The sequence below is a fragment of the Bombus bifarius genome, unplaced genomic scaffold, assembly GCF_011952205.1.
Source record: "Bombus bifarius isolate JDL3187 unplaced genomic scaffold, Bbif_JDL3187 scf7180000008421, whole genome shotgun sequence".
Lineage (NCBI taxonomy): Eukaryota > Metazoa > Arthropoda > Insecta > Hymenoptera > Apidae > Bombus > Bombus bifarius.
The window spans coordinates 362763-376594 of NW_022884651.1; the positions used below are offsets into that span (position 1 = coordinate 362763).

The following is a 13832-nucleotide window of genomic DNA, read 5'->3' on the forward strand; positions in this document are numbered from 1 at the left end:
GAACGTACGACAGTAAGGAAAAAGACGCAAGGCTCTAACCGGAATTGAATACTCGAATGGATATGACGAAGAAGTTAGCGATTTTTACAATTAATACAATCGTACAAGGAGTACAATTGGGTAATACATATGGATAAAAAGAAGAAGATCGTAGAATCAGCATCCGATAAATAATATCAGAACACAAATATTGACTTGAAAAGTCAGAAAGAAACGCTGCCAACAACAAGGTGTGGTCGTTGACAACGTCGGCACACGTAAACGCACATGTGTACATACGCACATAAACAAACACACAGTTGAATGTATATAATGTGAAAAAACAGTGCAACCGTACAATAGGAAAGGACAAATTGAAACAGAAGTGGCAAACAGTGGCTAACGAAGGCGTCCGAACACTTACGTTCGTAAGGTTTCTGTAACAGGTGAAATACGAGCACCGAAATAAAGTGTTTAAAGCAATATACATGTAGTACACATGTAGTAAAGTTGTTAATTTAAGAGCGCGATTTATTTCATACAAAATTTAATACAACGCTGAATAATACGTAGAAGCAGACATAAAATGATTCTTTTCGTTTCTGAGTAAAGTAAATTTGAAAGTTTATTATAAAGTTTTAGACCAATCGTTAACTAAACAGGATTCGGCACGCTTGTTCTCGAGTCACAGCTTATTACTCTATGCTGTGGGTATTACTTGGATTTTGGATCAACGATTTCCTGACAAATATATATGCGGGGTGGGTAGGTCGTGTTGGCCTTGTTTGAATTCATTCGATCATTGGTTATCGAGGCATTTAAAATCCCTTGTTTACATATAAAGGTACGTTGACGTTGTCCGTTGAAACTGTTTGATCGTCAACGTGGCCATCAACAATGTATAAATCCGTATAAGCCGTTGGAAATAGTTGAACAATGTACGATGCGATGCGATGCGATGCATTCGTGCTCCTGGCGATGCTGGATCTGATCATTTTAAGCAATTTCTCAAATGGGGAGGTAGGTAAAGGAGCTGTCTCCGAGTCTGCGTAAAGAAGATAAGAAGGCGCAAGCTGTTACTCGAAAACAAGGTCATTGTCATTGTTGTACTTGCCGTGTGTTCCGATTGAGTCTTTTCCTATATCGAAGAAATTTGGAAAGCCAGTTTTCTCGATAACTAAGCCTCCGACGAAAATTCTTATTTATTTTTATTTAGGTCATTCTATCACCTCATACTCGCTTGTATTACATGTTATCCAATCTGTCATATGGAACGTTTTGAAATTTCATTAGCACTGCGAGAAGAGGCGATTATCACGATAAAATAAATAAATAAACACGCGCACACACACACACACACACACACACTCTCAGAGTTTAATATTCAGAAAGAAAAATTTTGGCGTATTTGTTGCTGATTCTGCGATAATATGGACCACTTGTAGCTTGAAAATACGTAAACAATCTAACAGCATTTAATTGTAGAGTGGATTTTCAAGAAAAAGAAGGTCGTCGTTTTTGTTTGTTAAATTCAACGCGTTTCTTTATATCCGCAAATAGTATCTGCTACAGTCGATATTAATAATTATACAATTTTACGATAATCTTTATCCTTGTTGTTTATAATAAATTACAAGTTGTCATTCATCAAAATTAGTATTCTGTCGTTTCGTGGCATATTAGATTTCTTGGTGTATCATAAAAATATTGGTGTTAATTTCCATTTTCGAGTATTAGTTGTACAAGATAGATAGTAAGAGTTGTACAAGTATACAGAGTAAGTGTATTTGGCAGTTGCTAATCAATTTCTTTCGAACAAGTGCTAGATCGTAGAACGTGCATGCGATGTTAACTAACATGCGATGAGAAAATGAGAGAATTCTCTTGTAAAGAATCTATTGTACGATTAAATATCGTTTAGGATAAATGGTTCGTCATTTCGTAGAATAAGGTAACATCTTGCTCGAAATGATACTTGTGATGTAAATAATACTCCTGTGCAATGCAACGAACGTAGAGCTATTGTGAATCGTTGTGAACGTCGTTGGTGATAATCACGTGTAATCCGGACATTTAAAGATTAATATCTTTCAATCGTTTTGTATTTTTCAGGAATCTGTTTGTAATTTGTCGACAACCTACGCTTTATATAACATTATTGAATTATTAGATGGAAAATATATAAAAAAAAAATAAGAATAATTGTTACTTTAGATGTGTTGCTACTATTATACCTGTAAGATTTGACTAGCTTCGAAAGCTGTTCCAGGAAGTAATATAACAGGGCTGCTGACGTGTCCGCTTTCCACGCATATCATGTTGGGAAACTCGTCATCGCCGAAATCTGGTATGTCACGAGCCTTTTCCTGCCACGGATTCCAAACCACTGTATCAGGAAAATTGTACTTTTGTACTCGCATTTTCCTACCGGATACGACGTTAGTAATGATGTGTTCTGGCTGCGTGTTCTGATAAATTCTGTCTGTCCATTCGCACACGGTCACTACGTCGCGACCTTCTTGAAAAATTTGGTTGTCTCTTGTCTGAAAGGAAGAATAGGTTTCTTTTAGTAGATATTTCTGAAAAATTAATCAATAGTAAAAAAACCGATTTATTGGTTCGAAGGGAAAATTCGTTCCGTTTCTACTGCCAAATCGAACAACGGTGTTTGCTCTTTTGTATTCGTTTCTTTCAGATTTACGTGTCTTTCGATCGGTGTCATTCAGCTATTCGTTCGTTAGTCCATCGGCGTACAATTGTTGTTCAATGTTGAGAGAAAGAGACGGAGTCCAAGTTGCAAAGAATAAGCGACAGTCCGAGCGTGCAATTCTTGCAAGTTGCAGCAATTTTTGTCGCGTGGCTTCTTGCGTTTGAACTCGTGCCAGGTGAACGAAAAGCAACTACTTGGAAATAATATTTCTTTAGAGCAATTGAATCGTGGCTAGAAAAAACGGAAGGAACTTTCTGTCCTTTTCAACCTTGTTGATCGTCGATAACGTTGCTACGATTATACCTTGTCGATAAACGTGCATCCATGAAGGCCGGTAATTTGACATCTCCTAACATCTGGCACTTTAAAGTAAGTATGCAGCAATAAATTAAAACTAAACGTATGATCTTTACTAGGATTGTATACGCCAATGTTAAAATGTAGTTCCTTTTCCCGAAGTATCAGTCTGTATGTCAATTTGAATGGGTAATTCCACATTGATCGGGTGAATTCGCTGTCCATAATAGAGAAAATTGCTTCGACGTCACCGCTCGGCAAACGTTCAGGCGGCTTTTCTACGTTCCAACGGACGATTCTAGCAAAACCATGAGGCGGTCCAAACGTCCATGCTCCAAATTGTGCTGCGTCAAGTGGAGGCAATACGCGATTAATATTATTAATTCCGTATATTGGTGGCGGACAAAAGACAGTCGTAAATGGTAAAATTGGTATTTCATCGGGACAGATGTACCGACTAGAATTTGAAAGCGAGACAAGTTTTACCATGACAATTTTATGCAAATAATGGCTAAGTTTTGCTTACTTGACTTGAACAATAGTAATTAGAAAATGTGATGATTGTCGTTATTCGGTAATTTCGTTTTACCATGTTTCTTGCCAAATGAACTTTTAAGCTTTCTTCCGTCCGCCACTCTATATTTTTCCTAATAACTTTTCTTTTGTCGATCTCCAAGCAATTATTTATTCCGTTTTGCCTGGCGTACTTACGAAAAACGAATGGAATGCCTCCTCTAATGGCTTTCTTCCCATCGAATACCGCTTGCTTACTGAAATAGAAAAAATGATACTAAAATCAAACAGCGTATCTATCGCAACCATACGATATGTTCTATCGATTTACACACGTTCGGTCTCATTATCGTTAACGTTTTACTTTTATTAATTAACATTTATAAATTGTAGTATCGTGAGTGCTTAAGGGTGTAGGCGTCGCTGCTGGGTACGGCCGCTTTTCTTCTCATTTTTGTATCGTGGAAGAAAAATCGGATTCCGGTCGCCGGGATTCGAACCCGGGTTCCGAACGTTCGTAACCTAAGGCGCTAACCACTGCGCTGTCGTCGCGCGACTAGTTAGTGTTGAATGATAGTATTTTGCTATCGAGTGCCGCCACAGGCCTTTTTTTTACGATACTACATAAATAACTCGATCCTTTGACTCGTGACATTGAGTCATGCTCATCATACGGATTACTTAAATCAGGTTGTATTTTCTTTGTAATCCGATGTTTCTACGTTGTCTTTGTCAGAGACCAAACATACGACTTGGTAGGAGAATTATACATAATCAATCCTTATATATAATAAATGCCATGTATAGCTAATTTTCGAATAGATTTATCAGTTTGACAGAAAATAGACTTTTAATTTCTAGATTTCCAGATGTACGATAATAATCAATCCTTATATATAATAAATGCCATGTTTAGCTAATTTTCGAATAGATTTATTAGTTTGACAGAAAATAGACTTTTAATTTCTAGATTTCCAGATGTACGATAATAACGCGTGAGATAAATAACCTACGGTGTACGACACATGGAAAAGCCTGATACCTCGAATGGAAGGAAAAATGCTGGAATATCGGAGATAGAAGACCGACAAAAATGAGCTGATACGCTATTATACGAAAAGAGTCGTAACGTTGCGTTGTACGCAGCAACTAACATCGTTTAAACGCCATATAATTTGCTGTATGGTGTTTCTCGAAGGAACGAACTCATGTACGAAAAATTGCTGCGACAATCCTGATCCTGATCCAAAGTCCACCGACGAATCTTTCTCCTTGCTTTTCTTCGAACGTTTAATAAAATTTCATCTGAGACTTTAGTTTGAGATTTTCATGACCTTAGGTTGTTCGCCTTTTTCCCTTTCACACGATCGCTATACTCGTAAAAAGCACGTATTTGTACATATGTCGATTATACGACCTTGTGACAAGTCAAATCGACCGACTCTTTCTAAAGTTATCGATTTCGCATTATCCAGATACGCCATTTCTATCGAACGTCTTGGAAAGCAAATCTTTCGAAAATTTCAAGGAAGATCAGAAAATACGATAGAGAAATATGTTGGAAACAGGCGTTGCACGATTTCGAGGCAGATATTTATTTTACCGAGCAACGATCTTGAAAAACCTAAGGAATTCTTTAATAATTCTGTAATAATAATTTAATTTAATTTTAAACTTTAATTCTTCTGTAATAATAAGTTTCTTACGACATTCCTTTAGCCGCTACTTACTTCTACCTTTTGCATAAACCAGGCAATTGTTCTTCCTAAGATGATATAAAAAGACTAAAATCATTCTCAAATAATAAATGTAATTATACTAAGTTTCAATATTACGATAGTGTGTAATCCGAATGTACGTACGTATCCTCGAAATGTTCCTGCTCGAGTAACGTCGCGAGATCGTAATGATATTTATAAATCAGAAATATAACAACAGATTGCTTACTCAAACAGATAACGAGATTACGTAGCTTTCAGTTTCAAACGATTTCAAAGCGTATACTTTGTTATCTCTGGTTTCCAACTCGATGGTAAGGTTGATTCCTATACGAAACCATATCTCGCGTTTATACACGTTTTAGACATTCGCAGAGAGTAACAGTATTTTTCAATTTTGCTGTATCTGTCGGTTGAACGAACCGACCGAGTTAATGACCAAGACTTTGATTTTCACCCGTATCCATCGTCGATACGTGTATCCTACGGAATATCGTCATATTTCTTAACCTAATCACGTAATCCAGTTTTCGAACGCGTGAATCCTGCAAGTTGAAAGTAATTTTGAAAGCAAGTTTATCCGTTTACGCTGCACGGCTCCTCGAGGTGGACATACGATATACAAAGAGAAAGACGAGAGAGGCACTTGCTGGAGGGATTGTTGAGGGACGAAAAGAGAAGAGCAAGGTGGGCAAGAAGAGGACGGAGAAGGTAGTGAGAAAAGAGAGAGGAAGAAGGGGGTAGAAGGAGCGATGTACCACCACGAAGTACGACGCGGCGGTAGGAACGCGGCTGACGCCAAGCAAAAACGATCGACGCTGTCTGCCGTGCTTTTTGCAGGCATCACAGTTTCAACCTCTCCTCCTCGTCGTTTCTAGCTGCTGTTATCTGCCGCTACTGCTGCCCTGCTCTGCCCTGCTCTGCTCTGCCCTGCTCTGCCCTGCTCTGCTCTGCTCTGCTCTGCTCTGCTACTTGCGAGTGGCATGCAATTTCTGACGCAGTTAGCTGCTGATATTCTTTACCGAATACTTTTCTGCTTCGCCAAATGAACGCGAGTTTCAAAGAGGACATAGATGTTAGATTTTAAATCTCGCGATAAACTATAAACAGCATCAGCAGTGACACCTAGACCTCTAAGCAGTTGTTGCGAACCAATGAAAGCGTTGGTAGTTATACTACATTGTCGACATTATCGTAGAGGAACGTGCTGATAAATTGAAATTGAAACAAGAAATATACCTGTCATCGAGCGAGTTTCGTATCTATCTTTAACATCATATCTATCTTTTTTAACGTAAACTCGATGTTGAAACTTTTAGAATGCCATTGCAAACACATATTCCAAACGTTTCGACGGATGTTTTTTGCATTCGTAATATGACATTTAATGCGGCGGTGTTTAGATTATACAGTTGTACAACGTAAGAAATTAGAAACAAGTATCCAACAGTCTGCTTGTAATAGGTTATGGGCTTAGAATACAAATAAATGTATCGTTATTATAATTAATATCAACCATTTTTCATACGTTTATCGCCGTCCATATGGCTTGTACGTACGTACATGGCTATGTCAGTCGAATATATCACGAAGGGAGACATTTCAAAGGAAGATTACACGAACGAGCTGTATTTGAAGTACATTCTTTACAGCGTGTGTAACGCGATCCACTGTTATTCTGCCATTTGCGACTATGCAACCAAAAACGTTCTCGGTTGTACTTTAATCGCGTCGAGTGTATTACGAACGACGATAGAGAATTTCTAATCGGATTTTCCGAAAACACTTTGTTTTCATGACGAGATCAAGATCCCTTTGGATGACGAGTAACGTAAGTAGCAGCGTATGTTGTTTTTCCGATGAGATCGAGTAGGAAATTTGACGAGAAGACTCGACAAGCGTATTACGTGATATTCTTGTCAACTCTCTGTCAGTGTAGGTTTGCATCGACGAACAATCGAGTTTCGTGAGAATCTCAACGTTCTCGAAGTATAGTTCCGATAAAATATCTATCGTAAACTTCGAATTACTTGAAACGTTCGGAATTTCAATTTTATTTGAATAAATAATTTTTAATTGAATTTTAATTGAATAAATATCACGGATATTTCGCTATTCTGAAATATCTTTTCACATTCCTATTTCAGTTGAAGTCCAGTCGAGAGACTCGAGTGGAAGAAATTCTACGTTTTCACGTTACGATTTATAATTTACCGTTTGAGTCGAATTATTCTAGAAATTTATACGAAGCGCTTTCCGTCTATAAATCGCGATAAGAGAAACGTTTCATCTGAAAAACTATGGCTCGTACGAACAAACGTTTGTTCGAAACGAATGTTTACGATTTCTAGAGGGACCATCTCTTTCGACGATAGCCTTGAAGAGCCGAAATTATATTTTTTCCTTGCATATTCTCGTAACCGACATTGAAAGATTCTCGAAACGCTTGTTACTTGTACTTAACAAGGATGGAAAGCACGTACACGATCGACTGCTTTCACAACCGCACCACGATGTACAAAATGTACAAAGCGCGGATGTAAGACCATTGTCATGGACATTGGATAACGACGATGCTGTCGGTGTATCGAGTTCGAGATTATCTTCTCGGTTTCTGGCCGGAAAAACCACATGTAAACGTATGTATGGTGTTTTGAGAATGTTTCCACGTCGGTTACGAGAATACGCGATAAAAGGGTATAGTTGCAAGGTAAAATAAATCCATTTAGGCGCGGAACGTTTGCTCGCGAGTCGCACAACGTTCGTATCATCCGTACTCTGCGAGATATTTGGGTGTTTTCGTTATAAAATGGATACACGACGATTCTACTACAGGGTGGTTGGTAACTGGTGGTACAAGCGGAAAGGGGGTGATTCTACGCGAAAAAAGAAGTCGAAAATATAGAATAAAAATTTTTTTTTTATTTTTCCATCGAGACAACGATCTACAGTGAGATCCGTTATAACGAGACGCGATAAAGTGCACGCGTACCGAGCCAAAATTTAAAGTCGATTTTCTCGAAAACAAAGCCTCGAACGAAAAATTTTTATTCTATATTTTCGACTTCTTTTTTCGCGTAGATTCACCCCCTTTCCGCTTGTACCACCAGTTACCAACCATCCTCTATATTTATCGTGCACAGGTATCGTCAGAGAGCTTTAGCGATCAAAGTACAAGTCCATTATTTCGTAATTGGTCGTAATTGGTCGTAATTAGAGGTATTTGGTGGAACTAGAAAACAAACGTGTGCGTAGGAACGATTTTCACACCATTCGCAGAAGGAATTTCATCGAAGACGATAATTTTCATCTATCAACGCGACGACGATTCGCGCATCGAGCAACGCGAAACACGAAACACTGGCTATACCAGAGGAAGAAGAAGAAGAAGAAGAAGAGAAAGGAAAGAAAAGAAAAAGATATCGCGAAGGCTTTGACACGAGCTAGCTCGATCCCCAGACTTGAAACCTCCCAGCAGATTCGAATTTGAAAATTTTTGCGGAATAACGGGCAGAAAAGCAGTATAATTTCATTGGTAAATTAGCAAATTATTGGCTGTCTATCGACAAGAACGCGTTACAAAATTTGATTTTATCAAGTTACTGTGTTAATTCTCATTTTTTTTATTTAAAAAGCAACGTTGCCTTGTTTTCTTCTGTAAATTGTATCTTTTCGTTCTTTAAAAATAAACTGCTGTTTCCTTCCTTCGTTAGGACCAAAGTATACGTTCGTTTCCCCAAAATGCTATCGTACGCAAGCTTGTCGTTAAAATGGAACGATCGTAAGATTCTATGTATAAAGAATACGATGGTTTTATGAAAATAATTATGGACCAATGTTCGAGGAAGCAAAATGTCAAGAAAAGAGAGAAAACTCGCGAGGCTCGAACAAAGAGGTACAAAGAGTCGCTTGTCTCCTTATCTCGCTGCTTAGGCCCGAGTCGAACGAGCGAAATGCCATCTGGGAAGAAGAAAGGCAAACAAAGAAAAGCCTCTTCTCACCTCACTGCTTCTTTACCATTTACCAATACGATGCTTCGAAATAGGCGTTTGAAACGTCTCGCATCTATTAAATTCCGAATTTACGTTGTACAAACGGGAAAAGTGTGTTGCAACGGATTGTTGGATAAATAGCGTTCGTAAATTGTGAATTGCGTCGATCCTACCGTACGAGAGAGTCCAACGATCTACCGAATCTTCGAAAGCAAGTTTCGCAGGTACCGCTAATAGCTGTGGGCGAAACAATTTGTACACGTGTATCAAGCACGATTATTAGATATCTCCTGAACATTGGTATAACGAAACGATGTTCTTTGGTATTTCTGTTTGAAATGCCGCACCCTTCCCCTTACTGCCATTCGTAGCAGTCTAACGAATTCTACGTTCAACTCGAATCATTTCCACCAGGCTTTGCACCAGACTGCCATACATCCCCATGGCGGAGGTCTTTGTTTCCTTTGCAGGGGCGGAATATACAAAGAGGGAAACGAGGGCGACGCACGGTTTAACGTAACGTTATATCTGTAAATCGTAGCGTTCGGGACTACAGACCGTCTAGCGAGAACGTTACATCGTAAAATAAAATTATACGGTAAAAGTGAGGAGTTTGATGAACTTGGTTTAAACACGTTCGTCGCCACGTCACCCATAGCTATGTGACGGATATACTTCCGTGGGGGCCCCGTCACAAAGTATGGGTGACGTTCTTCTTGTTCGAGTTAATCGAATATAGGATATTATGTATAGAATATACAACATAAAAATATCAAAAACACATTATACCATACTTTGTATTAATTTATATTCTGGATAAAATATTACATTATGCTATATCGCGTGGCATTTGTTAAAACGTTCCAAACACATTTGGGCTGATTTTCGGCACTTCGAACGATAGTCGTAGACTTCGTCATCGCTACTCTCCTCGCTTTCAAATATATTTTCACGCTGTTTACTGAACATTTTGAGGATGAAAAAATCACCGATGTACGTCTCACGAGTTTGCTTCTCGACTAAATGAAAGATCCGAGATATCTGCCATGAGATCCCTCGGAATACTCTAGCTGGAAAGCCTATCGCTTTCTCCATTTCAGAACTAAATAATCTTTTCTTTACCATGAATCGAAGGCGATAAACAATGAATGCCCGCTTGTCTCTCTATTTACGTTCTGCGTACCGGCGGTCGGATTTGGGCCCCGCAGGAAGCTTAGCCGAATCACGCTGGGCGACCAACGTGTTAACCAACGAGGAAAAGTTCCATCAAAGAATTACTCGATAACTACTTGGTCCACACTAACGTTCTTTCAACATCTCTCAAACTACGATAATTATAACGAAGACATTTATTCGACATACCTTTTCGCACTTTAGCCTGCTCTTCTTTCTATTCTAATCGTTCGTTCATCTATATCTATATATATATTCTACAACATTCGTTTTAGACGTGTTTTTGGATCATTCACGCGTTTCCAGATATTCTGTGTGTTTCTAGATGCTGATATTCATCCCAGAAGCTGATCCAACTGCACTGTGCGTGCTTTTTCAGCTCGGCAAGAGTAGCTTTACCGCTCCATCCCTTCCATAAAACATGGAAAACACAGTTTCGTGTCGTACGTTAGTCGTTTGAAAATTTTCACCGTGACGGATGAAATGTGATGTTGGCGATGGCTCGTCACAGGGATTACGCGCTAAGTATTGTGGCGGATGAAAAGAGAGTTTGCGTTTCGTCCCGGGACTGCCGGTGGACTCGTCAGTAAGGCTATGCCCGGTAGTCCCTGCCTTAGACGTAGAGCGAGTCTCGCTAGGTGCGGTATTTGTATCAATCGCTCGTATATTCGACCGCTAGCGGGTTAGACAGACTCGTTGTCGTCGTAGCAGCCCTCTAGTGTTGGCGGTTGGTACCAGCGGGTCGCCCGGGAGGTGTTGCGCCGCGTTGATGCCTCGACCTGTCGGCGTCCTCCTGTTGATACCGATCCGCCACAGTATGAAAACTGCGAGGCTCGATAACTCGACTTCGGACCGCTAGGTTTCCTTAAAATTTAGCTACACGTACGTTGTATCTTTCTTAACACGTTACATCGATCATCCTTCGCAGTTCTCGATTCTCAGTTCTCAGTTCTTCTTCGGACAAGTTTGGTTTTATAGGATCTCTGGTACGTGCAACGAGACCTTTATCACATTGGACCGTTTATTTTCAAAGTGGTGATACAAGTGCGTTTCTCTTTCTTCCAATGACATTTCAATATTTAAGTTTCCATCTTATATTTGCTTTGTCCACGCTCCTATGTGTTTACGTAGATGTAAATTCATTACGCAAATAGTTCTTTCCCAATTAACTGGACCAAAATCATCTCCCAGGATCATAAACAGCCTCACGAGGATTCGTATCACGCGCAGTTGTTATCGTAGATCAAGTCAATTTTGCATTTACATGGGACTCGCTGATATACGCGCATCGATGTTTGAAAACGTCTGAGAAAGTTACAGAACCCAAACAAAGAGCTAGTGACGAAATATCGCTACTTTCTACTAATTCGAACGAAGTGTTAACAGCGTACAATTTCGTCGAAACTGCGTTCATTGAAAAGAGCTGTTTAAAGAGGTAAAACGTCGTTAGGAAGATACCGCAAACGATTCTAAGCAGTTTAAATGTTACTTTAGGACTAAGACGAAACCCAAGTTAAAACTAGTTATACAGAGTGGTTGGTAACTGGCGGTACAAGCAGAAAGGGGGTGATTCTACGCGAAAAAAGAAGTCGAAAATATAGAATAAAAATTTTTCGTTCGAGGCTTTGTTTTCGAGAAAATCGACTTTGAATTTTCGCTCGGTACGCGTGCACTTCATCGCGTCTCGTTATAACGGATCTCACTGTAGATCGTTGTCTCGATTGACGTTATTTTTTTAATTTTTAAAATTTTTATTCTATATTTTCGACTTCTTTTTTCGCGTAGAATCACCCCCCCGCTTGTACCACCAGTTACCAACCACCCTGTATAAACGCAAATCAAGCGACAGCAAATCAAGTAAACGGAAAACAGTTGAAGAAAAGTTTCGCTTAACAGTTACGCCTCGTAGATTCGAATAATTAAAAATAACGAAGAAGATAAATAAAAAGAATGGAATTTGGCAATCATCTGGCTGACAATAAGCAGTGTCTATGCCAATGGCTTATATAGCTTTTCAAACTCCTGTATTTCTTTATCCTATATTAATTGTGAATCTCACCTGCGCCTTTTTGAAATACGTCGCGGATTCTTATTTTGCGTGCTTCGTTATTTCAATAGCTCTTTTTTAATGTATTAAGGTTTGAAGAAAGTCAAGGACACGTTACGGCGTAAAAATTTCACGTAAAAGATCGAACGAAAGTGGTATATCCAGGAAATTTTGGAAAATATTGCTTGCGAATAGATTTCCAAAATTATTTTCCTACGATTGGCATGCGTTTCGAAAAATTGTTGAACCTAACGGTCTAACCAGTGATCGTGAAATACGACATACGTATACATATAAAGATAATATACGTACGAGGAGAATGTACACTGAAATATTGACAGTACGTATTACATGGAGGATACGCATTGATCGTCTCAAGTTGCCTTTACAAGTACGACGATATCCGAAGAACCTTGAAACATCGACAATACTGCTGATTATCCGAGGGCAGTTGTCCGCGAATGAAAAAATAATAATTTCAAGAGAAAAGGCCGCAGAACATGAAAATATTTTCGGTTCAAATTGCAAGATTCAAAGGGGGGTCGAATTAGTAATAATTTCGATATGTAATATACAGGGTGGTTGGTAAGTGGTGGTACAAGCGGTGATACAAGGGGATGATTCTACGCGAAAAAAGAAATCGAAAATATAGAATAAAAATTTTTTTTTAAATTTTTCCATCGAGCAATGATCTACAGTGGGATCCGTTATAACGAGACGCGACAAAGTGCACGCGTACCGACCGAAAATTCAAAGTCGATTTTCTCGAAAACAAAGCCTCGAACGAAAAATTTTTATTCTATATTTTCGACTTCTTTTTTCGCGTAGAATCACCCCATTTCCGCTTGTACCACCAGTTACCAATCACCCTGTATATAAATTTTTCTGTGGAAATAGCTTTGACAAAAATCAGCAAAGACTGACACCTATATTTGAACGTCTATATTTCTTAAGCAGTTTCGATATCGAGACAACGACGATTTAAATCTACGTATCTCTTCTTATCCTACGTTTGTACGGATTACGATATACATGGTTTCTCGCATTAACGGTTGGATACAGCTTTAGCTTCGTAATCGTTGTTTCCTATAAGATGGAATGATTGAAATTCTACTTAGCAGACAATACGAATTACCTAGAACCACAGCTTGAAAATAAACAGTTTCTTGCTAACAGGTACATTTAATCGCACGATAGTCTGTTAAATTCGACCTGGTCTCTTTCTTTGTACGTTTCAGTAATATATTTTACCATCGATACTAATAATCGTGCAATTGTGCGACTTTGCTCTGACAGGTTTTTTCATACAATCGTAAATAAGACAGATATTTAGATGATCTCATTTAGCTGAGACACCCTGTATATCGAACGTACTTGTTCCAAGCTCTGACGAAGCTAGTAGT

General features: G+C 38.9%; 1 protein-coding gene across 3 annotated transcripts in view; it reads right to left on the minus strand.

The window, feature by feature from the left end:
- Positions 1-13832, minus strand: part of LOC117212948 (glucose-6-phosphate 1-epimerase) — a 38228-nt gene that overhangs the window by 1333 nt on the left and 23063 nt on the right. Inside the window, exons 3-6 of one of the 3 annotated variants that reach the window (XM_033458117.1) lie at positions 3698-3756; positions 2993-3330; positions 2214-2522; positions 474-2117 (exon numbers count right to left, since the gene is read on the minus strand). In XM_033458117.1, the coding sequence (XP_033314008.1) occupies positions 2088-2117; positions 2214-2522; positions 2993-3330; positions 3698-3756 (736 nt within the window). In that variant the 3' untranslated portion in view covers positions 474-2087. Of the gene's footprint in view, positions 1-473; positions 2123-2213; positions 2523-2992; positions 3331-3697; positions 3757-13832 lie in introns of those variants that run through there. The other 2 variants (XM_033458116.1, XM_033458118.1) reach the window with 2 other exon arrangements.